The 24,827-nt window shown below is 44.3% G+C and overlaps 1 protein-coding gene across 6 annotated transcripts in view; it reads left to right on the top strand.

Annotated features, from left to right (window-relative positions):
* Positions 1-24,827, top strand: part of LOC144766801 (uncharacterized) — a 1,464,990-nt gene that overhangs the window by 998,324 nt on the left and 441,839 nt on the right. For all 6 annotated transcript variants that reach the window (XM_078650533.1, XM_078650530.1, XM_078650529.1 and 3 more), the window contains 2 exons: positions 14,336-14,377; positions 14,706-14,840. In XM_078650533.1, the coding sequence (XP_078506659.1) occupies positions 14,336-14,377; positions 14,706-14,840 (177 nt within the window). The remainder of the gene's footprint in view (positions 1-14,335; positions 14,378-14,705; positions 14,841-24,827) is intronic.

Below are 24,827 nucleotides of genomic sequence, written 5' to 3'. Positions count from 1 at the left end.
ATATTGCAGTCAGGCACCCATGATGTTGATTTTAAGGATTGGAGGCGCTGATTCTTTCCAATTGCAACTATGAATCTAGGCATACCCTGGTGCTTTATGTGCCCCCTGTGTGTTCTTAGCTGATTAGGCCACACCTCTTCATTTAAAACAGACGTTATAGCCGGTATGCTAAGCCCGGGACGCCGACATTTTGGAGTCAGGCATCACAGATGTTATGTGTGTTTGTTTTCTGTCTCTTGACAGACAGAGGGGGTCTCAGGTGGCTGCTGCATTAGGTGGAGCTGCGCATAAATAGGTCAGGTCGCACCTCTTCTTTTGGCTGGGACGTTGTCTCTGGAGTGCTTGTACCCGGGGAGCCGCCATTTTGGTGTCAGGCAACCCGGGAACGTTAGTTCGGATCGTTATCGCCCCGTGGGCCGCTCTTTGAGAGTAAAGCCACCCCATGGGATTCCGGTGCATAAACCTGTGCCTTCTCTACTCTCCTGCACTCACTGGTGTTGATTTCTTGCCCTGGCTGTCATCGCAAGTCTGGTAATTACACGTGGGTGGTGTCTCTCACGACGTCGATCCTGGAGTCGGTCCCGGAGCCTCTCGAGTGTCTGTCTGTCTACTTCTCTACGCATGGGTATGGCGCCAACAGGTCTGTTTACGTCTTCTCCTCGCTTGGGAGTGGTGGTGTATGGTCAGGGTACTCTTCGGTCTTTCTTTGTGCCCGCCTCCCCTCGGACTTCAGACTGCTCCTTGCTTGTCTGTCTCTCGGTTGGCATCCCTCCGGGGCACCAGTGGAACCTAGATGTGTGAATAAACTGTGAACAGTGTAATTTGCTGGTCATCACTCCGGGGCAGCTTCTTGTGTCCAGGAGACAACAAGGTGCAGATCCTCAAGCACTGCTGTTTCGAGCAGTGGACACACCGCTCGGTTCATCACAGTCACTTGGGAGTTTGCTTCGCTGTGTAATAATTTCTTCAGAATACAGACAGATATTACATGATTGAAAACAAAGACCAGATGCAGGACCTTTACATCCAGTGAAAAGAAGCAGCATGTATACATGAAGGTAAAGTAACACTGATGTACTTAATTGCCATGTGTGAGGTCTGACAGGCTGACCTTTACCCCTTCCCTTCCAGAGCATATTGATAGATGAAGATGAGGCAAACGACGATGGGTCCAACTTAGAATATGAAGAGGTGTCGGAAGGGGACGATAGTGAGACAGAAACTATGCATAACAGACCTAATAATCTCAAATTATCAGCCTCAAGGAAAACTAAAAGTAAAGCCAGGAGTAAACTGAAAAAAGCTCTTAGCAAATCATTGATTAAAGACACTTCCTCTTCTATATCTAAAATGGCGCCAAAGACTAGGATTAATGTTGATGATAGCCTGCTCAGAAAATGGATACAAGCAATGGGGGGGGGGGGGGGGGGGTAAAGAACATGGCAATGAGGCTTTCTGGAGCTAGCTTCGAAGACGATCTGTATTCAAAGGGGGGCAAGAAAACGACATTGCGATTGGAGAACCCTGGCTTATTAACATCAACATTAACAAGTTCAGACTTAATCATAGACCAAATTACATTGCCAACTAATGTAGCACTTAGTGATATGGGTACAACAACAGACACAAATTTGACTACCCCCGTTATAAATTCTCCAGCTGATCTAACTAGGGATCAAAGATCAGAAAGCTCACAGTTAACCATACTGGATACAGCTTCTAAACCTACGGTATTGAGAACTGGAACAGAGAACGATACAGAGAATGATTCATCGGAAATGGTCAGATCTGATAAGGAAACATCTAAAACAAGCCACATACCCTCTTTAGCTAATGGGCTGACACCAAGGTCCGATAGTATCGAATCTGCTAGTCTAATACAAGATAAAACGACCTTGAGGGAAGCAACAATTGAAGACCATCCAAATGCGACAACTATGGATATGATTATGCAGACTCTTACAGCTCAAAGACAAGAAAGCCAGCAGCATTTCTTGCAGCTAAGAGAAGACAACACAAAACTCCAGGCTTTCATGAGCGAAGTGTGCGAAAAGCTTAGAGGAGTCACACAAGAGATGGAAGATCTTAAACAGCGCGCTGTGGTAGTTGAAGAAGGAACTACTCGCTCAGACGAGCTAACCAAACAACATGCCACACGAATATCTAAACTTGAAGCAAAGGTTGAGGATATGGAAAATAGGACACGTAGGCACATCTCAGGCTGTTTGAGATCCCCGAGGGGGCAGAGGGAGCTGATGCCAGGTCATACGTAGTGAATTTATTTCAAAAAGCATTTAGTGATTTATCAGATTGGGACTGGGACTCCCAATTACGAGTACATAGACTTCCTCTGCTCCAAAAGAACAAAAATAGCAAATTTCCTAGACCTATTTTGATATATTTTGGAATTTTTTTGTTAAGACAAGCTGTATCACTTAAAGCTAAACCCAACTGCCCGGTCACTATGGACAACCTAACCTTTTTTGTACGGTCAGATCTAAGGAATGGAACAATGGATAGACGGTGGGAGCTTCGAAAGCTGATAGATTCTTTTAAAGCTATCGATTGCACAGTATATCTAAAAGAACCTGCCCGTCTCAAGGTGATCAGAAATGGGCGGTCTTTCTTTTTCACAGACCAAGATGAGGCGGTTTTGGCTTTAGAAAAATTTACATTTGAAAGACAGAAATGAAACTGACACTAACGATGGGTGATGGGTGATTGCACTTCTGATCATAAGGAGTTCCTTTCATTCTTACTAGCTGAACTATACAAGAACACAATGGGGGTTAAAAATGGGTCGGATTTACGCATTTTGTTTGGTGCTTGTTTGGGGCTCACTGTTTCTCATATATATAATTCTCATACTTCTTTTTTTGTTGCGTTTCTTACGGATGTAATGAATAATATCACTGACAAGCGGGTAGAATCTGCCTCTGTGATTATCACTTCACTAGGCTGCCACTTCAGCGGCAGCAGGGGATAGAGGGGTGCTCCCCCCACAGGGACTTGGGAGGGGATCTGGGAGGGGAGGGAAAGACAGGGGCCGTGGGTGGGAGGGAAAAAAGGGGGAAAAATGTATTGCAAGGAAGAACTATGGTGCGGACAAAGTAACGAAATGTTTTACCAGAGACTTAATGCAGAGGAAAGACAAAAAATATAGATGTAAGCAATGTTTAAGACAAGATTGTTAATTTGGAACGTTGCTGGCCTCAATAGCAAGCAAAAGAGGAGACTGGTACAAGAAGAAATAGGCATGTATAAACCACAATTTGCTCTTCTCTCAGAAACTCACATTAGTTACCAAGATAGGAAGCTGCTATCACAATTGGGGTATGAGCTTGTGGTCTGTTCAACTTTGGGTGCCTCCATTAGGGGGGTGGCTATACTAAAACAGAAAGGATTGGGGATAGAAATCTTAAAAACATCATCAGATGAACGGGGGAGGTGGGCGATAACTCAAGTTCAATTGGAACACAAGAAATGTGTTTTATGTTTGGTTTACGGCCCCAATACAGATGACCCTAAGTTGTTTGAGCATTTAAGCATTGAGCTATTAGAGTGGGAGGGCGAAATGTTAGTGATGGGAGATTTTAATTGTGTAATAGATTACAAAATTGACTCTACAGGACAGGGTTCCCCTCGCAGGAAGCGTAAGGTTAGATCTGCAATTTTGGAATTGGGCAAATTGCTTAATTTAAAAGATGTATGGCGGTCTAAACACCCTAATCTTGCGGGGCATACATACTACCCAGCGCCCCATAGATCTTGCTCAAGAATAGATATGGTATGGGCGACTGATCAAATAGTGGGCAACTGTAAGATAGAACTGTGTCCGAGGATCACCTCTGATTACAACCCGATATTATTAGAGTTCGAGAATGGTGATTCGAGGCCAGATGTACGACAATTTAAATTACCGAGATATTTACTTACTGACCTGGGTTTCGTGACTTCTTTAAAAAAACACATTAAAGAATTTATTGAATTGAACATTAATTAGGCTACTATTAGCGTAGTTTGGGACGCATGTAAATGCAGTATAAGGGGGTTTACTCAACAATACATCTACAGAACTAATGCTGAAAATCGTAGAGCTACTAAGAAAACCACTTCTAATATACTGCAAATGGAGCAGAAATTAGCAGACGCAACCAAACAATTAAATGTAAGCATTGAGGAGCTAAGATTAGAACTTTTAAAACTACAATCTTCTCTTAAAAAGACGCTAAGATACAGATACTGTGCCAAAATACATAAATACAAACTAAATCAATACGAAGGAGGAGATAGAATTGGAAAAGTACTGGCATATAAAGTTGCGGATAAGAAGGCGAGAACCAGGATTAAAATGATCAAAGGGTCTGACTCACATAAATACGATCAACCAGAACAGATTCTTGGTCAGTTTGGCAACTACTACCAGAATTTATACACTCCTGACAATATTCCCACCAGAGCTGGAATCACACAATATCTAGATAAATATATGCCCATACAAAAAGACACAGTTAAAGAAAAATTACAACTACTTAGTGTAAAAATAACATAATCTGAAATAAATACGGCTATTTTAGCCTTACCTCTGGGGAAAGCTGTCGGAGAGGATTGTTTGCCCATGGAACTATATAAGACTTGTGCACAAGAATTGTTACCTCTGTTAGAAACTGTTATCGATTCTATAGACAGCTCGGGGAACGCTCCTACGTCATGGAAAATAGCCAAAATAATTTTCTTTCTTAAAAAAAATAAATCTCCGGAAGATTGTGGCTCTTACCGGCCGATCTCCCTGCTTAACGCAGATGTTAAAAAAATTTCTAAGATACTAGCAAATCGCTTAGCCCCCATCATGCCGACTCTGGTTAACACACAACAGCATGGGTTCGTGATGGGGAGAGACACAACGGCCCATGTTAACACCGCGATCACAGCCTTTGATGTTGCCTCAACTACTCTCACCCCACTCGGAATGGTCATGCTAGATGCAGAAAAAGCATTCGATCGAGTGGGGTGGGAGTATTTGTGGGAGGTATTAAGGAAGGCAGTTATTCAGGGTAAATACCTACAGTGGGTGTGCTCATTGTACGACAGACCGCAGGCCAAAGTTAGTTATGGGGGAAAAGAATCAACAAGCTTTTTTATAGGGAGGGGAACCAGGCAAGGCTGCCCTCTTTCCCCTCTGCTTTTTGCTCTTTCTTTAGAGCCATTTTTAAATGCACTTTTTATGCAAAGAAATATTCACCCATTTTTGCACGGCGGAGAGAGCTTAAAAATTACTGCTTTTGCAGATGACATCACCGTATTTACTACAGATTTAGTTAAAGCAACACCGGAAATAATAAAAGAGGCTGCACACTTTGGCTATGTCTCAGGGTATAAACTTAATGTAGGAAAGACGCAGGTTATTGCCAACTATAAACCTCTGGAATTGATTCCAGGCATATGTCAAAGTGCGATTTACTTAGGTATTAGAATAGCGTCCAGTACTGTCAAAATCATTATGTTGAATTATGATTCTCTTCTAAAGGAAACAGAAAAGACCCTCAAAAAATGGCACAAGATTCCGATTAGTTTAATGGGTCGTATAAACCTAGTGAAAATGAAGATCTTGCCGAAGGTATTATACCTATTTAGATCTATCCCTCTGCAACCCAATAAAATCTTCTTTAAAAAACTAGAGAGTATCTGTAGCAGCTTCTTATGGGGCTATAAAAAAGCGCGTAGGGCACTGACACTACTAGCACTTCCAATAGAAATGGGGGGACTAACATTTCCTGATTTTAGGTTTTATTTTTTAGCCACCTTCTTTCGCCGTATACGAAGTCTGATAAAAAACGATAGTTCGTTATTTTACCACCGGCTTATGTTGGGATCTGACTGCAATCAATTTTTACACCGCTTGCATGATCCTAACTACTTTAAACGAGTGAAATTTAAGTCAGCTAGGCACATTAAAAAAAATTGGGACCAAATACTGACTATAGGGAAAATCTCCTTTTATAATGCCGAGCTTAGAATATGGGGTAATCCAGGATTACCCGATATTTTCTCTGATGGAGCAGGTCTTCTCTGGGAGAGACATGGCATTAATACACTGGGGGATTTGTATGGTCAAATTGGTTTTATGGATTTTGATGCACTTAAAACTATATTTAACTTAAAGGATAATATGTACTTCAAATACATTCAAATAAGGGATCATCTGCTCTCTAAGATGAAAATCACGGAAGTAAAAGAATCAGACATACTAACATGCCTATACTCGAACAAAGTAAAATCACTAATAAGTCTGGGGTATGGATATCTACCACAGGGTAAAACTGAAGATTGCACGAAAATAGCTGCTAAATGGTCTTTTAGACTGGGTATGAATATTAATCCAACACAGATTTCATATTCTCTACGCCATATAAACTTGATTGTCCAGTCTACTTTCTTGAGGCCACAGTCGTACAGAACCATTACACAACTCTACTACACACCACAGAGAATAGCTAGCTGGGTACAGGGCAATCAAGTAAATAAGAAAACAAAGTGTCCGAAGTGTGATCTAGAAGCGGCAGGTATAGAGCATATGCTCTTTTCATGTCCGGCGCTTTCGCCATTCTGGAAAGGGCTGACCGATATCTTAAATAGCAAACAAATCGCTACCCCACCATTGACAGCACAACTGGTTTTACTAGACATTCAGGAAATTAATTGGCCTTACAAAGACCTAATAACCATTATCTATGCATGTGCTAGGCTAGTTATAGCTAGATTATGGATATCAAAAGATATCCCAGACGTCTTCGAGTGGTGGCTTTTGATAAAGGAAATTAACAATATGGAACTGTCGTTAGCAAGACATAGAGGCCTTAAGGCTCTGCACAAGAAGGAAAAAATCTGGTTAAACTTTTTTGAATCATGATCTATCCAAACTAGAAGAGAACGAGGCCAGCTTAAATACTTGTTTATTACTTGTAAGACTGTATCTTTTTTAATTATTCTTGTTAAGATTTGTATATGTCAGATCTCTGCTTCCTACGTTCTTTGCAGCTAAATTGCTTATTAATTTTTTTTTTCTTTTTTTTTTTAATTTATACTATGTGTGAACCTTGTAGTTTTGCTCTTCCTGCAATAATAAAAATATTCAAAACTAAAAAAAAAAAGGGATCAAAAAGGGTTACATCAGGTGATCATGGAAGGAAGGTACTGGTGTGCTAAGCCATGACTAGCTTTACATACAATTGTTAGAACCTTGTAACACAGGTTAAAAGAGGCGGACGTGTGCCCAGGGAGGTCAAAAACTGTTCTCATGGCAATGTTAAAACTTGTCCATTGGGGCAAATGAATGATGAGGGAGACCCAAAACATACTGAGAACAAGCCACCCACAAAGTGAACAAAACAGGGGAGGGTCTGCTCCACTAAGCGGGTCTTAATTTAAAAACAAAGACAAGCGGTACCAGGGTCTGCTCCATGAAGCAGGTCTTAATTTTAGGTAAGTGTGCCTCTTTGCACCATGTGCAGCCGGAACAGCTAGCGCACCTCCGGCCAGCGTGTGTGTCTGGCGACCGATGGGGGAAGCAGCGCCGCTGCTGAGCAGTGTGTGCCTGAAACAAAATAGTGCTCCCCGCCTACATATCGAGGACCGTGTAATGCAGCAAGTAAACGATTGAGTCTGGATGGGCCATCCAAAAAGGAGACAGGGCGGTAACAAAGAAGCCTCATTTTCAATCAGAGGCCAGCATTTACCATAGATGATGATGCCAGCCAATAAGAATTATGGGCGGGGCTTAAACTCCACTTCTAAAATCTCCTCGATTATAAGATGCCTCGCAGAACGATCAGCGCAGGCGCGCTGCTACACTAGGTAAGACCTAATCACATAGACCACAGGAACCTCGACCTATTCCCTATTACGTGGGCAGTAATCGTGGTGTGGGATCAGACTAGCGCCCGGCGTAGTCTGACTGTATTGCCACCTCCCCTGGCTCCGTTACTAGATAACCTTGATTTTGCCCCGGATATGGGTGATGCAAGGTTTGCAAAGTGGCAACACTCCAAGTGCTTCGCAATGGGTCATCTGTTTGATGAAGAAGGGTTTCTCCTATTCCACCAAATTCGAGTAGACTACGGCATCCCCGAGATAGGGTGCCTCCAGTATTTGCAGCTCCAACACTGGACGCTACACACGCAAAATAAGCCCAACGCCCAGCAAGACCTCATCAAGTATGAAAAATGGCTTCTCTGCAAATTCTCAGACAGGAAAGGGATCTCAGAACTATATGCCCTTTGGAACTCATGGAACAAACACATACACAACGCCAGCCGGGACAGGTGGGAGAAGGACCTAGGCATACCCCTGAGTAGCATAGACTGGGAAATAATATAACACAGAGCCAAGCACAAGGCCAGTAATGCAGCACTTACCAAAATGCTTACAAAAATTGCAACATATTGGTACTACACCCCAGCGTGGATACTCAAGGCTACCCCATAACGGAGCGCTGGCTGTTGACGGGGTTGCAGTTCACAAGGAACATTAGTACAGATCCTATGGGACTGCCTTTGGCTCCAGCAATATTAGACCCAGGTACTCGAGGAAATCGATACACACTTAAACACCCAACTATCACGATTCCCTGCATACATACTCCTTGGCCTACCAAACCCACTAACATACTCACTGAATACTAGAAGAGGACGACTGATTGGGTTAGCCCCAGGAGCTGCCATGCAGAACATACTCACGCATTGGGGAACTCAGCAGACGCCCTCCCACACTGGATGACTCCATAGGTTTTTGCACATATTAGGCATGGAAAAGATAACGCTTACCTTGGCTGGTCAGGGATCTGCATTCAGAGATTTATGGCATCCCTTCCTGTCCCTACTTTCACAAGAATTTTGTGAACTTGCATGGTCCAGATATCTCGTTCTCCTAAGCTTGCCAGAGACACCCTCACTGCCAACATCAGAGCAGCACTAAGCTCCAGCACCGACAGTGTAGAATTCATACACTAATCCTCTTGTGAGTGGAGGGCGGGTGGGGAGTGGGATGGTTTTGGGACTGTTTGCCATTTCGATACTTGCATTACTGTGTTTACATCGCAAGGTCTGTTGTTGGCGCTGTTTTTTGATATAACGAAAACTTTAATAAAAGATTTGAACCTAAAATAGCTTAATATGAGCATCCGGTCATGCTTTAAAATGTGGATTTTTCAAATATTTATGTAGGAATTATCTAATGTTATTAACGACTCGGAGTTGAACATTATCGCACCGCTTTCGAATTTTCATTATTAATTTAAGTTTACCCCCCACTATTAGAATATTACTGATTTCTTTTTTTTCAGTCCCTGAATCAACAATTCCACAAACTTCATGAACAATCAAAGGAATATGAAGAATGGTTGGCATTTATTCTGCTTATGGATGTAGGAAGGTGGATAGATACCTGACTATGGTTACCCCAGATTTTTTGCCTTGTGTTTAGCTGGTTTTTGACTTAGTTGGCCTAGGATCCTGCTAATCAGGGCCCCAGGCTATCTGCTCCCTCTGTAAAATGGACTCCATGTACTTTAGGTACATACCTAATTGGATGAGCTGAGCCTGTCTGCAGCTTTCGGAACCATGTCCTAATAGCTGTTCTAGGATATAGCCATACCATATACTCTTAAGTGCATTATGAACCTCGCGGTTAAATGCTAACTTTGGTTTGGCTTTATCAAAACATGCGGTGTAAGGTGTCATACGCTTTGGAATACTACCCCCTCGCCAGTTCTGGCGACGGGGGTAGCATTCCACCCTTCTACAGGGAGAAGACATGTTGTTCCTACTAATCCCGATTAAAGTTAACCAGAGCCTCAGCATCACAAAATGGATGCTGCTGCCACAGACACAAGTTTGACCTCCTGCTGCTGGGAGTCCTTCCAGCGAGGGAGGCTTGGACAATAGGTTTCTTGTCTTAGGAGGTGCTAGCACCACCTCAGACAGGCCATAGTGTATTGGAGCAGGGAGGGCTGAATGAAATGAGACACTGCCTGGGGCACACAAGGTGTCCCATGCATAGTCCAGTTCAAACCGGTGCTGGGGCACTCCAGCCCCAGCTCTGGTGCGAAACTGGACAAAGGGAAAGGGGTGTAACCACCCCCTTCCTGGGTCTCACCCATAAGAGGGACCTAGCAGGTAATCCAGCCCCTAAATTTGGTATATAGGTAGGAGCTGAGTCCCAAGACTTTAGATTTATCCTGACTAAAACTCTGAAATGAAACTCTGGACCTTCGACGATCTACTTTGCAAGAAGATGACTGAAGAATCTCCCTTTTGGTCAAGGAGTGACCACCCTGCACAAGCAGGCACCATCAAGCGATCAACGGTTTGCTTTGTCAACGCTCCTGCCGGAGCCCAAACACAGAGCCTGACAAGACCCAGACTTCCAGACTTCAAACTGCCAGATCCACAGTCACAGCAGAGCTGAGACCCGTGGAGGCTACGAGAGACGTGGGACCGGCCATCTTGGAAAGCCAGCGAATTGCTTTTCGTGCAACTTCTGAGGCACCCTCGAAGTTGTGCATTGGGGTTGAGAAGCCCCAGCCCTGAGCACCAACTGCATCGAAGATCAGCCCTCCACACTCCTCGAGTTTTGTGTGGGGCCCTTCTGCATTTTCCTGCTCGATGCGTCTGTCTGGTCGCTTGCCATTGGCTAGTGGCCTCTGTGACAACGAAACCTTTGATTTACAATGCTGGTCTGGTTGCTTAAGACTGGCCCCTGCTTCTCTGAAAAGGAGAAGCCCATCAGACCTTGCTGGTCTGATCAAGAAGCCATCTTCGATTCCTGCGTGGGTTGCCTTTGCCAAGGCTTGTTGGCTCCAATCCGGAAGCCGATACCGCCGACAGCGAGAGCCTTTGTGGGACAGTCCGTATCCAGCGCCTGGTCATCGTCGACACCTCCTGGTCTACGTGGCTGCAGAGCCAAGCTTCACAAAATCACCTGATTGCTTCGCGACATCGCCTGGTTCCTTCCTGGTTCCATCCTGGTCACTGGCTAGTGACCCAGGCTCTGTCCCCTCTGCTTTCAGGTAGTCTTCATCCTCGATCCGTCCTTGGATCCAACCGGACACTTCTCTCCTGGTCGCCTGCAGCATCTTTCTCCAAGGCTCCATTGGAATCAGCGACGAAACCCGAGGTAACACGAGTATTCCGGTACTCCTGTGGGTATTGACTATCCTAGTGTCCTAGTTTCAAGTAGCTTTTCCCTAGTCCATCCGGAAGTGTCCTAAAAGAACTAGTTTCCATTTCTTTCATTCCCAGTCTAATTCTATGGTAACTCGCGTGCGTGTAAAGACACTGCACGCGCATCCCGTGGGCCTCCTGCTCCCTATCCTTTGGTAGTACAGTGTAGCCCCAGCGATTCTCCAGGCCCTAGGCCTTTCCTTTGTTTGTGACGTGGTTCTTATACCACTATTTTAGTAAATGGTTCGAAGTCCCCCTAGGGCATTACTGTATTTTGTGCAACTTATTGTATGTTTATTAAGTATCTTGTTGTGTGCTTGTGCCTCTGACCTCATTAAGAATTCAGAGGATTAATTTAGTAATAAATACATATATATTTCATATATATCCTGTGTGGTGTCCTTTTATTTGGTATTAAAGGGATTGCATATGGTAAAACAGCTGGCTTCAAATGCCCTCTTGAGTTTAGCCTAAGACTGCTTTGTCCATGCTACCACTAGGATAGCTGGTCTATAAGGTTGACTTTACAACATCACCATAAGGGTTGTTTGGACTGGTGCAAGGTGCTCACTAGAATAGTGAACATCATATACCAGGCCAATTTCTCACAATGGACATTTGTATTTTCTTCATTGTTCTTGTATGTTTAAAGAGGAGGGACAAGATGACTGAGAGATATTTGTAAGGAAGACTAATGATACAACTGTGACTGTAACACGGTAGTCTAGCACCTAAGCTGCTGGCTATTGTAGTCCTGCTAATATTTTTTAGTTTTAACAATGTAATGTTTAATAAAAACGCCTGTTATTGAATTACATTTCAAGAAAGACAGCATAATACGGGCTTCCGTGTCTTTAATACAATTAGCACTTTCCTACATGAATATTTGGAAAATCCACATCCTGTATCAACATTCAATGTCACCAACACATTCTGAATCCTGTAGATCCGCATACTTTTACGGTAGTGGTATCTATGAAGGATGTGAACAAATACTGAGTTGTTGGAGTAGTTCAATGAGTGAATCTCATGGTGCTGTGATTATAAAATTGACTGTTCTTTTAAATTGTGAATATTTTGATGGGTACCAATGTTATGTGAGTATTCAAAGTACTTATTCATTTGTTTTTATGGCACAAATGCTTAGTTGGACACCAGATATTATTGTTACATCATCAAATTATTTTAAGGCTCTGGCATCTGGACTTTGGAATTTTCTACCTGTATCATTTAGAGATATTCAGAATCATCTGGCCTTCCGGAAAGCCATAAAGACCTGGGTTTTCCTGGCTAAACCTCTCTCCTTCTGTTTGTCATATGCTTCTGTTTGTCATTTGCAACGTGTACCTGGGTAGCGCTGGAACGCCCCGTCGCTGGGGCAGCAATGCACTGTACAAATCCTTAACACAACACATTCAATTGCATTATTTGGCTCTCTGAGCATCTCAACATACGAAATCAATACATAAAATGTATAAAGATCAAAAAAGATTAAATATTAGCTTAGAGAAGATTGAACTAAGGGGCATATTACCAACAACTAGCGATAATTTTTGTCTCTAACTTGTATAGAGACAAAAATTATCGCCGCAAATCGGCGATTTTTATCGCAGATAAACCTTGCTATTAGCAAGGTTTATCGCAAATGCGATAAAAAACGGCCGCAATGCATGAATATCGCTGAAAAGTCCGCGATATTCATGCATTATCGAGCAAATGCTCTTAGCCATGTTATCCACCTCCCATTGGATAACATGGCTAAGAACTGCTCAGGGCAGGTGTTAGCTTTTGGAGATATTCGCGCTTAGCGCGAATATCTCCAAAAATTGGTAATAGGAGATAGCGATGTTAGCGACTGTTTCCAGTCGCTAACATCTTGGCACGCCCACTTTGCATGTCATTAGTGATAAATATCACTGACATGCAAAGCGGGGCCCAAGATGGTCGCTATCTCCTATTAGCTGTCACTAACTGGTGTTAGCGACAGCTTGGTAATAGGGAGATAATTTTATCTCCGCTTTCTTGGCTTTTAAAGCCAAAAAAGCGGAGATAAACCCCCTTGATAATATGCCCCTTAGTTGTGTGCATGATGCAGAGGAATCATACATTATGAGAGCTCAGTAAATAGGTCAATAATATGGTATCAGTGTAAACCAAAAAAGAAACGCATTGAAAGTTTTCGGAATGTCTAACTACTGTGATACTAGTCCAGGTAGCAGGTCAAGACAGATGTGTATTACGGGCGCTTGGCAGACCTTTCAGGACTGGTTGTCCAGAACATAATGAAGGCAGAGATAGAGATGCATAGTAAGAGCTATGTGAATTTGTTAATTTTGGCATAGTGGCGCTTAGTGCAGTCGGGATAAAAGCACATATTGAGAGTCCCTGTTAATGTTTTACAAAGGACAGTAAATATGTGCTGAGGAAAAACGTAGGGGCATATTATAAAGGACCAGTGATAAAATTATCGCCATGTTATCGGCAGGAAACTGCGATAAAATGGCGATAATGGGCTTGATAATACGCCCTTGTTAATTCCCATAGCAGCCCATGTTAACACCATCACATGGGCTTCTATGGGAATTGACAAGGGCGTATTATCAAGCCCATTATCGCCGTTTTATCGGCAGTTTCCTGCCGATAAAACGGCGATCATTGTATCACTGGTCCTTGATAATATGCCCCATTGTTCTTATTTTCAACATCTACTGTTCACTTTCCTGGTGTACTATGAGAGGCTGTTTGAAGCATAACATTGCCTTGTGCTGTGAGAGTTATTGGTAAATTTTTCCTTAACCCAGATATACTTGTTCCATTCCCTACTAGAGAGTGTTAAAAAGCGCTTTGTTAAACAATACTCCATAGCAGTGTAAGTGTGACACCTTGTAGCTGCATCACCTTTGGCTTGTCACAAAGTTTCCGTACACCTGGATTTATTTATGTCTAGTTTCTTAAATATTTCACCTGAGGTTGTTCCTCTACTGCCGTGCCCGGATCCCGCCATAACAGTCAGAACTACCCATGTCCCGATGTACTATTAAGACCTGTCGAGGCTTTTCATATTTGTACTGTGGCTAACACGTCTCTATGCTTCTCTTTCTGTGCCTGTGTTAAAGGTGAAGGGTCCTACGTTCAACCCAACGATGACAATTCGGAAGGTAATGATGGGGTATACGGTGGAGGAGATGGAGGAGGAGGGAGGTCAAGGTGTGGGTTGGATCTGATGGCTCATGAAGAAAGGGTGGAGGGTGAAATGAAATTAAATGAAATAATTTTATTTGACAATAACGATTACATTTTTTTACTGATAAAATTATTACACTAATAACATTTTAAAAATGTTTTTAAAAAGTTATACATGTTAATACACACAAATTCATTTGGTGGAGCTTGGTAGAGTGAAATCAAGGGTGGAGGGTGATCAAGCAAGCCCTTTGATTTCTAAACAACTTTTTTGATGTCGCGCGTTTTTTCCTCTGTGCACAGATGGAAATTGTTATGAGAACACAAACGAGGAAGTGAAACCGTGTCCAAAGGGCAGTAAATCTGATGGTACAGTCTTATTCAGGTTGAACGAAGAGCAAACGGTGGGCGTGGAAGAGCAAACGGTGGCCGTGGCGGGTGAGACTTTTACACTCATTAATAAAAAGATGAAGGGAAAATGTGTAGCAAGGGTGTTTTTAATTGTAATGCAAGTGAAGAAACTTGGTAGCAAAAGAAACACATAATTTTATAGCCGCTTCAGTGGTATGTACCTGCTGCACTTATTATAGTCAGTTTGTAACGACCCTAATAAAGGGAGAATGGCTGCCATCTATCCTAGCCCCAGAAGTAAATATAACATTTGTGAGCAACCTGATGAATCATTCTCTGTTACCCCAGGAGACGCTGCTGTGCGTTCACCTCCAGTGTCTGATGTCGTGTCCAGTGACCGTCCCCTGCTATAGTAGCAATATTTTATAGTGTGCATTCTGTAGCCAGCGTGACCTTGAAACCCCATCGGCAGCTGGACTTTTTCCACTCGTGTCTGGGTTACCATCACAGACTGAAGTCTGATTCAGCTTGTGATGCGTTAGGGGCGTTGTGTTCTTGTCATAGTCTCGGTTAGGTGGCTTCATAAATATTCATTGTGCTGTGGGTGTATGCTTTTAGTGTTTAAGGGTCAAGGCTGGTTAGGGCTAGCCACGTGCTTAGGCATTTTTTAGTTCAGTGGGTAGGCCCATTGCCCAGCTGAAGGAGATGTGTATGTCCTACTGATGGTAAAAGCTGTTAGTTAAACTCTGATAAAAGACTGCATGGCAACCCGGGCCATGTTGGAGTTCTGTCCAAATAGTGCTGCTGGATGTCAGTGTATAACGGGGCATGGGCGTGGTCTGTGATTGTGAGTAAAGTGACAGGCAACCATATCACATTTCTGTGCCTGTTTTGTTTGAGTACAATGTGGTCTGTTTCAAGAGTTCTCTTGAAAAGTCTTTGTGTTTGTTGCCATATGAGGGGTAAAGTCAGAAACTTTCCTAACCCTCAATAATTAGAGAACCGGCAGGGAAGGGAGGACTTGTCACTCTACCATTCGCATATTTCCTTTTTGTCTGCAGAGTCAAGGCTCCTTTAGCGTGGGAAGTCCTGCCATGACACAACCACGCTCACAATGCCTAATTTCAATCATGTTCATCTGCTGTGTGGAGCCGTGTAGTACATTTCAAGAGTCTGGATTAGTTTAAGACTGGATTTATTCTAGGTAATGTTGTGTAGTTCCCACTACCTCGAAGGGCCTGCGCATTTGTTAAACAACACACACTTTGGATGAGGTGCCTAGACTGATTCCGGGCACCCCTGCAGGATATGTTTGCCTAGAGACCAGTTAGCTCACAATGCCACCATAAACTTCCCTAATCTCAGAGAAATATATCAGAATACACAGGGGGATGTTTTCAGTATATTTATCGATCCAATGTTATTCTTGCATAGAATACATGTGCTACGATAATCCTTAGACGGATGTATGACATTACAACGCATGCTTTTACATCGCATGCCTTTACAACGCAAGTATTACAACGCAGTCCATTACAACGCATAGTGCTTTGGGGTGCTGGATAGTGAATAGTTTAATTTACTATTCCAACTCCAGTCCCCGTGGACACTAGGGAAGGTTATTGGATAGTAAATTAACCTATTCCCTATCCTACAGCGCCCCCCAGAGCAATGCATTGTAATAGTTTGCGTTGTAATGGTTGCGTTGTAAAGGCTCTGCGATGTAAAAGTTGCGTTATAAAGGTTGTTTACCTCCTTAGACAGAAGCAGATGAAAGTGATTACGAGCACCAAACGCGTAAATAGTTGGTATAAGTTCTTCCACGGTTCTAAAACAGTGTATACATGCAGGCATATAAACAAAGCAGTAAGCAGGCATACTCCTACTATGCAAACCCTAATATAGAGTGTATGTAGGTATAGAGCTAAGAATCTCCCCTAGGGGCGATCCATCCCCATTACCTTGTGGGAGAGAATGGAGGACCACGTCTTGGTCACAAACCAGACACTCCTCACGGAGGTGTCAGACTGCTGCCTGGTGAAGCCTCAGCATACAGGGACCCTTGGTGTCAGCTGAAGTGACTCCTCTGCTAATCTATAGGGATGCTCATTATTTATAATAGAAAGAAGCCTTGCGATCTACATTGTGGATTAGTGATGTTATGGATATGTAGATAGCTCTACCGCCCCATGGACAAACATGTACATTTGTACATTTGTACATAGTGCGTAAAGAGACCTTGTACATGATGCTCGAGGCTTTGTGATAATGTTGTGTAAACAAAGTAGTTTTAGAGAAACAAATCCAACATTGCGTGTATGTAAAATTGTGCAAATGTTCACGGCAGAAATGTTATTGTAAAAAAAAGGACAATGTAAGAAATGAGCAGCATCGCTACATGGGTCTAACCCGGGAACATAACACCCACTCCTCATACGAAGGGTCAATATATAAAAGCTATCTAAAAACCAAACAGGCTAAAATGAAATCAAAACTAAAAAAGGTTAAAAACTACTCTTAAAATCAACTTAAATCGAGCTTCCCTTTAAAATATTCATAGAAAAGAATCAAAGTCATTACACCATTTGAAATTAAAATCACTCAAAAGTTATGGTGCCTAGAAAAACCAAAAGCTGTTTTGCTTCATTTTGTTTAAAAAACATCCATTCCGGATCTCCGACTGACCCCTGCCCTCACCACGTCTTCAACAAGGCCGACGCTGTCCTCGCACCCCACCTGCGGGACATCATCAACACCTCCTTCGACTCCGCCACCTTCCCTGAGAGCTGGAAGCACGCCGAACTCAGCGCTCTCCTCAAGAAACCCACAGCAGACCCCACCGACCTCAAGAACTACCGTCCCATCTCGCTCCTCCCGTTCCCGGCCAAAGTCATCGAGAAGACCGTCAACAAACAGCTGGCCGCCTTCCTCGAGACGAATGGATCCCTCGACCCCTCACAGTCCGGCTTCCGAGCGAACCACAGCACCGAGACCGCCCTCATCGCCGCCACCGACGACCTTCGAACTCTGATGGACAACGGAGAAACAGCGGCCCTCATCCTCCTGGACCTCTCCGCGGCTTTCGACACTGTCTGCCACCGCACCCTAGTACAGCGCCTCAGCAACATCGGAATCCAGGAGAAGGCACTGGAATGGATCACCTCCTTCCTCGACGGAAGAACACAAAGAGTCCGCCTACCACCGTACAAGTCAGAGGCCACCAAAGTCATCTGCGGCGTACCCCAAGGATCCTCGCTGAGCCCAACCCTCTTCAACGTCTACATGAGCCCCCTCGCGGCCATCGCACGCCAACACAACCTGAACATCATCTCCTACGCCGACGACACCCAGCTGATCCTCTCCCTGACCAACGACCCCGCCACCGCCAGAGCCAACCTGCACGAAGGGATGAGAGACGTAGCCGAATGGATGACGACCAGCCGCCTGAAACTGAACTCAGACAAGACGGAGGTCCTCATCCTGGGCTCCACGCCCTCCGCCTGGGACGACTCCTGGTGGCCCCCCGCCCTGGGCACCGCACCCAAACCGACGGACCACGCACGCAACCTGGGCTTCATCCTGGACTCCTCCCTCTCCATGACCAGACAAGTCAACGCCGTCTCCTCGTCATGCTTCAACATCCTGCGCATGCTATGTAAGATCTTCCGGTGGATCCCCACCGAGACGAGGAAGACGGTCACCCAAGCCCTCGTCACCAGCCGACTGGACTACGGCAACGCCCTCTACGCCGGAACCACTGCCAAACTCCAGAAGAGACTCCAACGGATCCAGAACGCCTCGGCGAGACTCATCCTCGACATCCCCCGACGCAGCCACATCTCCGGACACCTGAGAGATCTGCACTGGCTCCCGGTCAACAAGAGAATCACCTTCCGGCTCCTCACCCACGCGCACAAAGCCCTACACGACCAAGGCCCGAGCTACCTCAACAACCGGATCAACTTCTACACTCCCAAGCGCCTCCTCGATCAACCAACCACGCCCTCGCCGCCGTCCCCCGCATCCGAAGAGCGACAACAGGAGGAAGATCCTTTTCCTACCTGGCCGCCAAGACCTGGAACTCACTTCCGACCAATCTGCGCCTGACCCAAGACCACCTCTCCTTCAGGAAGAAGCTCAAGACCTGGCTGTTCGAGCAGTAGCGGCACCCCCCCCCCTCCCAGCGCCTTGAGACCCTACGGGTGAGTAGTGCGCTCTACAAATGACCTGATTGATTGATTGATAGGTCAAATTGTTCCCACACAGAAAAAGCCAATTGTTTATGTATTCCGGGTGGTAGACGCAACATCGATATTGCCCACAACCTCAAACACTGTTCCTGATGCGCACCTTGAAGAAGTTTTATAAAGCAAAGGTGATTCCATCCAATTCCCACAGCCGCCGCTGAGGGAGGGACTGCATTCTGTAAGTGTATTGTTGTGCCGGTGTGTGTTTCACTTGGAAACAAAGCAAATCCAGGGTGGCTCGAAGAATTAATTTATCAGCAAAGGAATACACTGGCGACAATAATACCCATGGGTCTTTAAGGGGTCCATTATTACCTCAATGTCAGCTGGTGCAACCAATTGTGATCCTAGGCATAGATCCAAAATGCATTTGTGACAAAAAGTAGGCAGTGGAATACATGTTGTATACAGTGAAACCAAACAGCCCTGAAGGACAAAAACAATGTTTGTTTAGTTCTCGAAGTCGAGATGTGCTGAACCAGTGCTGTTTCCATTCCGGGTCAAACTGGGGCGTCCATTGCAGAGCAAAACAATTTAAATCAGGATTCCCACTACAAGCAGCAGGACAAGTGGGAGCCCTCCAAAACCGCTTCCCAACATGAAGTGCATAAAAGCTTATAGAATTCCAAAATTAGTCTGAAAGGTGCAAACCAGTCCAGAGCCAATATATTTTAAAAACTGCACTATTCCCTTCATATCACACATTTTAAAGATACTGTGAACCAGCTCCCCAAACTGCAGTGGGAAGTTAGGGTGGAGGACTGTCTGTATCTCACATGAGGACCTTGAAAACTGGAGATCAAACATCTCTGTGGCTGAAGTTAAGGCCACATCTTTTTTCAAAAAGCATGGCTTTCAGTTTACTCAGACAATCAAAGTGTATGTTGGAAACATTTATCAAAGGCCATAACATTGCCTCCCTAAGCGTGGGGTCAGGTGGGAACAATACTTTTATGCTAAAATGACTATGGAATTAACCGTCACCTGATAAGCGATGCCCGGTTCCATTACTCAGCAACCTTGATAATTCAGCATCAAGTAGCTCCCATTTGAGAGCAGCTTGAAAACCCGATGAATCCCAGTAGCCTTTCAAACTAGGGACCGTCTTAAAGCATCCTCTCAGTCGGAACCACTAAGGAAAACGTTTGTGTCCCCATTCCTGCATCTAAACCTGAATGGTAACTCCCAGTACTCATGCACATAACCTTCATTAGTGCTTCATATCTGCCTACCTGCTGGTATTGGAGACAATATTGGATTTGGAAACTCGTAACCGGTAGGGTGATGTATCCATGGATTATTCAGTCTGTGGATGGTGTCTCAGCCACAGTGAAATGCAATTGGTCTAATTTTTCAGTTTGCAACATGGTATACCTTGCATCTCTGTGTGCCATCACAATCTGTCTCTCTGTTTGATCATATGCAGAAAACAGACTTTTACTATTAATGTAACGCCATGGCACCTGTCCAGAACGTAATGTTTGCAACGTCCAGCTCAGTATTACAATGGACTGTAATTGTAACTGGCCATGCTGTAAAATATCAAAGAACATCAGAAGGACTGAGAATATTAATGGGTAGGCCCTCAGCTTCCCAAATTACAATTATAAACTCAGAGCGGTGACCCTATATGATGCGGGAATTTATTGATGTATCCCAAGCAAGTGAGCAAATGGCATCCAAGGTAAATTAGTTCCTGTGCCACATTTGCTTGGATGTTTATCTTGTTTCAAGGTATGTATGAATATATATATATATATATTTATATATACATATATATATAATGGGGTCCTCACTCACAGGTACCACCTTTGGCTTGCTTCATCATTGGACCCTCGTCCTTGTAAGCAGAGTTCTTATGAGTGGAAGTGCAGGGAGTATGAGTGAGTTAAAAATGCCTCTAAATCGTCTATTGATTGTTTTTCTTCTGTAGGGACTAGAGCAAGATTAAAAACAGTCAGATGTGATTTGGATGCCGGGACATCTACAAGGTTCGCATGTTTCAGCCGAAATTCTTCCCACTTAGGTTAGGGTCAGCCAGCTTTCCTAAAGACCAGATATAAAATTGCAATTGTCGGATAAGTATCAACATTTAGTGCGAATTGATTACAAAACATGCACGCAAAATATCGACCATACTCATAGGACCTTTTCCTGGTATGGTCTTAGCTGAAAAGAGAAAGATATGCATTAATCTAGTACTCCTCATAATAATAATAATAATTATAATACTACCGTCATTTGTAAAGCACGCAGCTACCTCAGGCGAGGTGTCCCGGCGGGGGTGCCATCGGGATGATTAACCCCTTCCGTGCTCATGACGAGCTCAGCTCGTCATTAGGTATACCTCTAGGGTGCTCATGACGAGCTGAGCTCGTCATGACCACACCCATTTACATTAAGGTCCAGCACAGGGGGAAAATCTGGCAAGCACCCAAGGTGTTAAAAAGAATAAGCGGCCCACATTCGTTCGTTGGAGGACCTTCTTGCTTTTAGAAGAGTTGTCAAAACTCACCTTTTCCCTTTGTCCTATTAATCACTTCCTATTTTTCTGTGTTATTGGTTGTGTTACCTGTTCAAGATATAGCGCCGGGACGCCCCTTGGCTGGGGCAGCTGTGAGCTCAAAAATTCAAATAACATAACATAACATAACATATTGTGCAGAGTCTCCAGGTGCTGGGCTAACCGGTGATCAAACCATGAGCCCCAGTGTTCCGGAGACAGCCGCCCTGGCCGCTGCACCATATCTCTTCATTAGGCATCTTTTTGGGAGTACAGCATCCCTTGAAAGTGCAGGGAAACATGCTACACACAGGAGATAACCTTTAAACATTGTGTATGAGGCATATGAGCTGTAGATTGTATAGTTTAGCATAGATCGCCATCTGGTGTTGGGCTCGGATGTTTGCACTTTGTTTTTTTGTCGAAGAAGTCTTTGTAGTCACAAGATAGGTGACTCCTCCTTATGTTGATAGCGCGCATGGGCATCAACTCCATCTTCAGATTGTTTTTTTCTGCCATCGGGTTCGGGTGTAAACTGCCGTGCTCCGGGTCTGTGTCGTATTGGATTCCCCCTTGATGCGCAATCCTACACCGCTCGGCAGTATTGTTTTTCGATCGTGCTCCTTGACGCGCATCCAACAAATTTCTTGACATCTTCGATTCTGGTCGTCGACGCAGGCTGTTGGGCCTATCTTCGCCATCAGGCCCTACAGCTAATGGAAAGAACTCCATTAAAAAAATGCCTCCTTTGTGGTGCTAAATTCCCACACACGGATCTCCGCAAGGTCTGTAACCTTTGCCTCTCTCCAGAACACGAGGACAAAGATTACCCGGCCTGCGCTTCCTTCCGATCGCAGAAAACCATACGTGATTACCGGGCTCGACGTCATGTAATGTCTCGATCCACTACCTCAGTGCCGAACGACATCTTCGATGCAGGCCTGATGCTTCAGAGGAACAAGAACCGGACAATGAAGACATCAGCGTCTCCAAGGCCGACGAATCTGAGGCCGAAGATCAGACGGTTACTCCAGGTCAATGAATTGTGAGTACCGACATTGAAACTCCTACCCCTTCTCAAAAACATAAGGCTCCGGTAACACCTTCGCCTTTTGGCTCAGGTCAACACAGTGACAATCCTTCAGACGCCCTGCCCTCGGGCCTGGCTTCAAAGTCCAAAGACAAGCCTTCAGGAGACTCGGGATCGAGCCAGCCATACATCGGTACCAAAATACCATCCCTGGTATCTAAATCCAAACATTCGGCACCAAAACACCATTAGGATAACTCCTCTGAGCCGCAATCTAACCATAAATCTTCGAAGCTGAGAAAGAACAAATCTTCGGAACCGAAAAAAGACAATACATCCCTGTAGCAGAATAAAAGACCATAAATCTTCAGAGCTATAAAATCCTCAGACTCCACAGCTCATGCAAAGCATAAGGACACCAAGACCCCTCCTAAAGCTTCGGAGTGAAACCAAAATAACCAAAATCATCGGTGCCGAGCAAGGATACTGGATTAAAAGACCTATTTTTACCAGATCCATTGGATCCTCAGCAAAAACTCGGATTTAACCCCAAAACTGGTCATATCAAGACAATTCCATCTAAAAAGAGACCTTTGGACTCCCCAGATGACCCCTATATACCCTTAAAAAAGAGAGCCATGGGAACTTCTCCAGCCAGACCCTTCTCTCCTCCAAATATTCCTACAACACCACTTTCTCCAGCAAACTCCAATGCTTCAATATTCACCTACACTACAAGATGATGAGGATCACCTTGGGGGTGGGGGTGGGGGTGGGGATGAAAACCCACAAGAGGACAATGTTGATGACTCTACTCTCCCACCACCTGTCCCTTGGGAGGGTTATGATAATCCACCAGATGTCCCTGATCCAGACTCCTACCCATCTAGGCCATCCCCCCAGGCGACAACATAGGTTTTGCACAGCTCATAAATAGAGCTCCACAATATCATGGGGTGGAATTACACTCAGACCCACTGGAGGAAGATTTCTTATTAGAGACTTTCACACAGGCACAAAAATCAACAAGCATTCAAGCTATGTTAAAAGGTATCATCAAGCATGCACCTGATGTTTTTAAAGACCCTGTCAGGGATAGAGTTCTCGACCCCAGGACTGAGAAAAATTATAAACCAGTTCCCAACGATCCAGCTTATATTAAAGCACAGCTCCGTCTAGATTCCTTGGTTGTGACAAAGGCATGCAAAAGAGCAAATTCCCAAACATCAGGAGATGCGCCACCACCAGATAAGGAGTCTAAATTACTAGATGCATCTGGTAAACGCATTGCCTCACAAACAGCAAATCACTGGCGCATTGCCAATACCCAAGCTTTACTGACCAGGTATATTAGGGTTCATTACGATGATCTTGAACAGCTTATACAATATGTTCCCGATCAGTATAAGTCTAAGGCTAACAAACTCATATAAGAGGCAAAGTTAATTACGAACACTTCTATAAAGTGTGCTCTTGCTGCAGCCAACACAGCGTCTCATGCGGTTAACACAAGCGTTTTACTACGCAGACATGCATGGCTACGCATATCTGGGTTTAAACAAGATGTGCAGTCTACAATTCTTAATCAACCCTTTGATCAAGAACACTTATTTGCACCCACTGTAGACACATCTTTGGAAAAACTGAAAAAGGACTCAGAAACGGCTAAGTCCATGGGAGCCCTTCTTGCGACAACTACTAGAGGTTCATTTGGTCGCTCCTATTATAGGGGTGCCTATAAAACTGATGGGACGGACAACACCTCATCCTCCTACAAAAACACTACTCAAACCTTCCCTAACAGAGGATATTTCAGAGGAGGTTATAGAGGGAACAACAACAAAAGTAGAGGCCCCGGTAATAACACCCGTACCTCTCCTACTACAAAACAGTGACTTCCCTACCTGTCTGGAATTCCATCACCACAGACAAGTGGGTAAGACAAATTATCTAATATGGTTATTGCCTGGAACTCACTTCAACTCCCCATTCATACCCCCCAAACAACGCCCAATGTCCACAGAACATCTGACACTGGTTCTCTCCTTATTTCAAAAACACACTGTAGAACCGGTTCCATATCTCATCAAGGAACAAGGGTCTACTCCCTTTATTTTCTAATTCCAAAGAAGGACGGTACTCTCAGGCCAATACTAGACCTCCGGTCGTTAAATCTCTACATCTGAAATTACCCCCAGGCGTCAGACTGGATCCGAACGTTTTCGTCATCATTACCCCTGCGCATCGGTAGGCGTTGTTGTGCTGTTCCGCACGCGTCGTTGGAATCGTTGGCG

Source organism: Lissotriton helveticus, chromosome 7 (genome assembly GCF_964261635.1).
Source record: "Lissotriton helveticus chromosome 7, aLisHel1.1, whole genome shotgun sequence".
Taxonomy (NCBI): Eukaryota; Metazoa; Chordata; class Amphibia; order Caudata; family Salamandridae; genus Lissotriton; species Lissotriton helveticus.
This window is presented reverse-complemented; position numbering and strand designations above follow the sequence as displayed.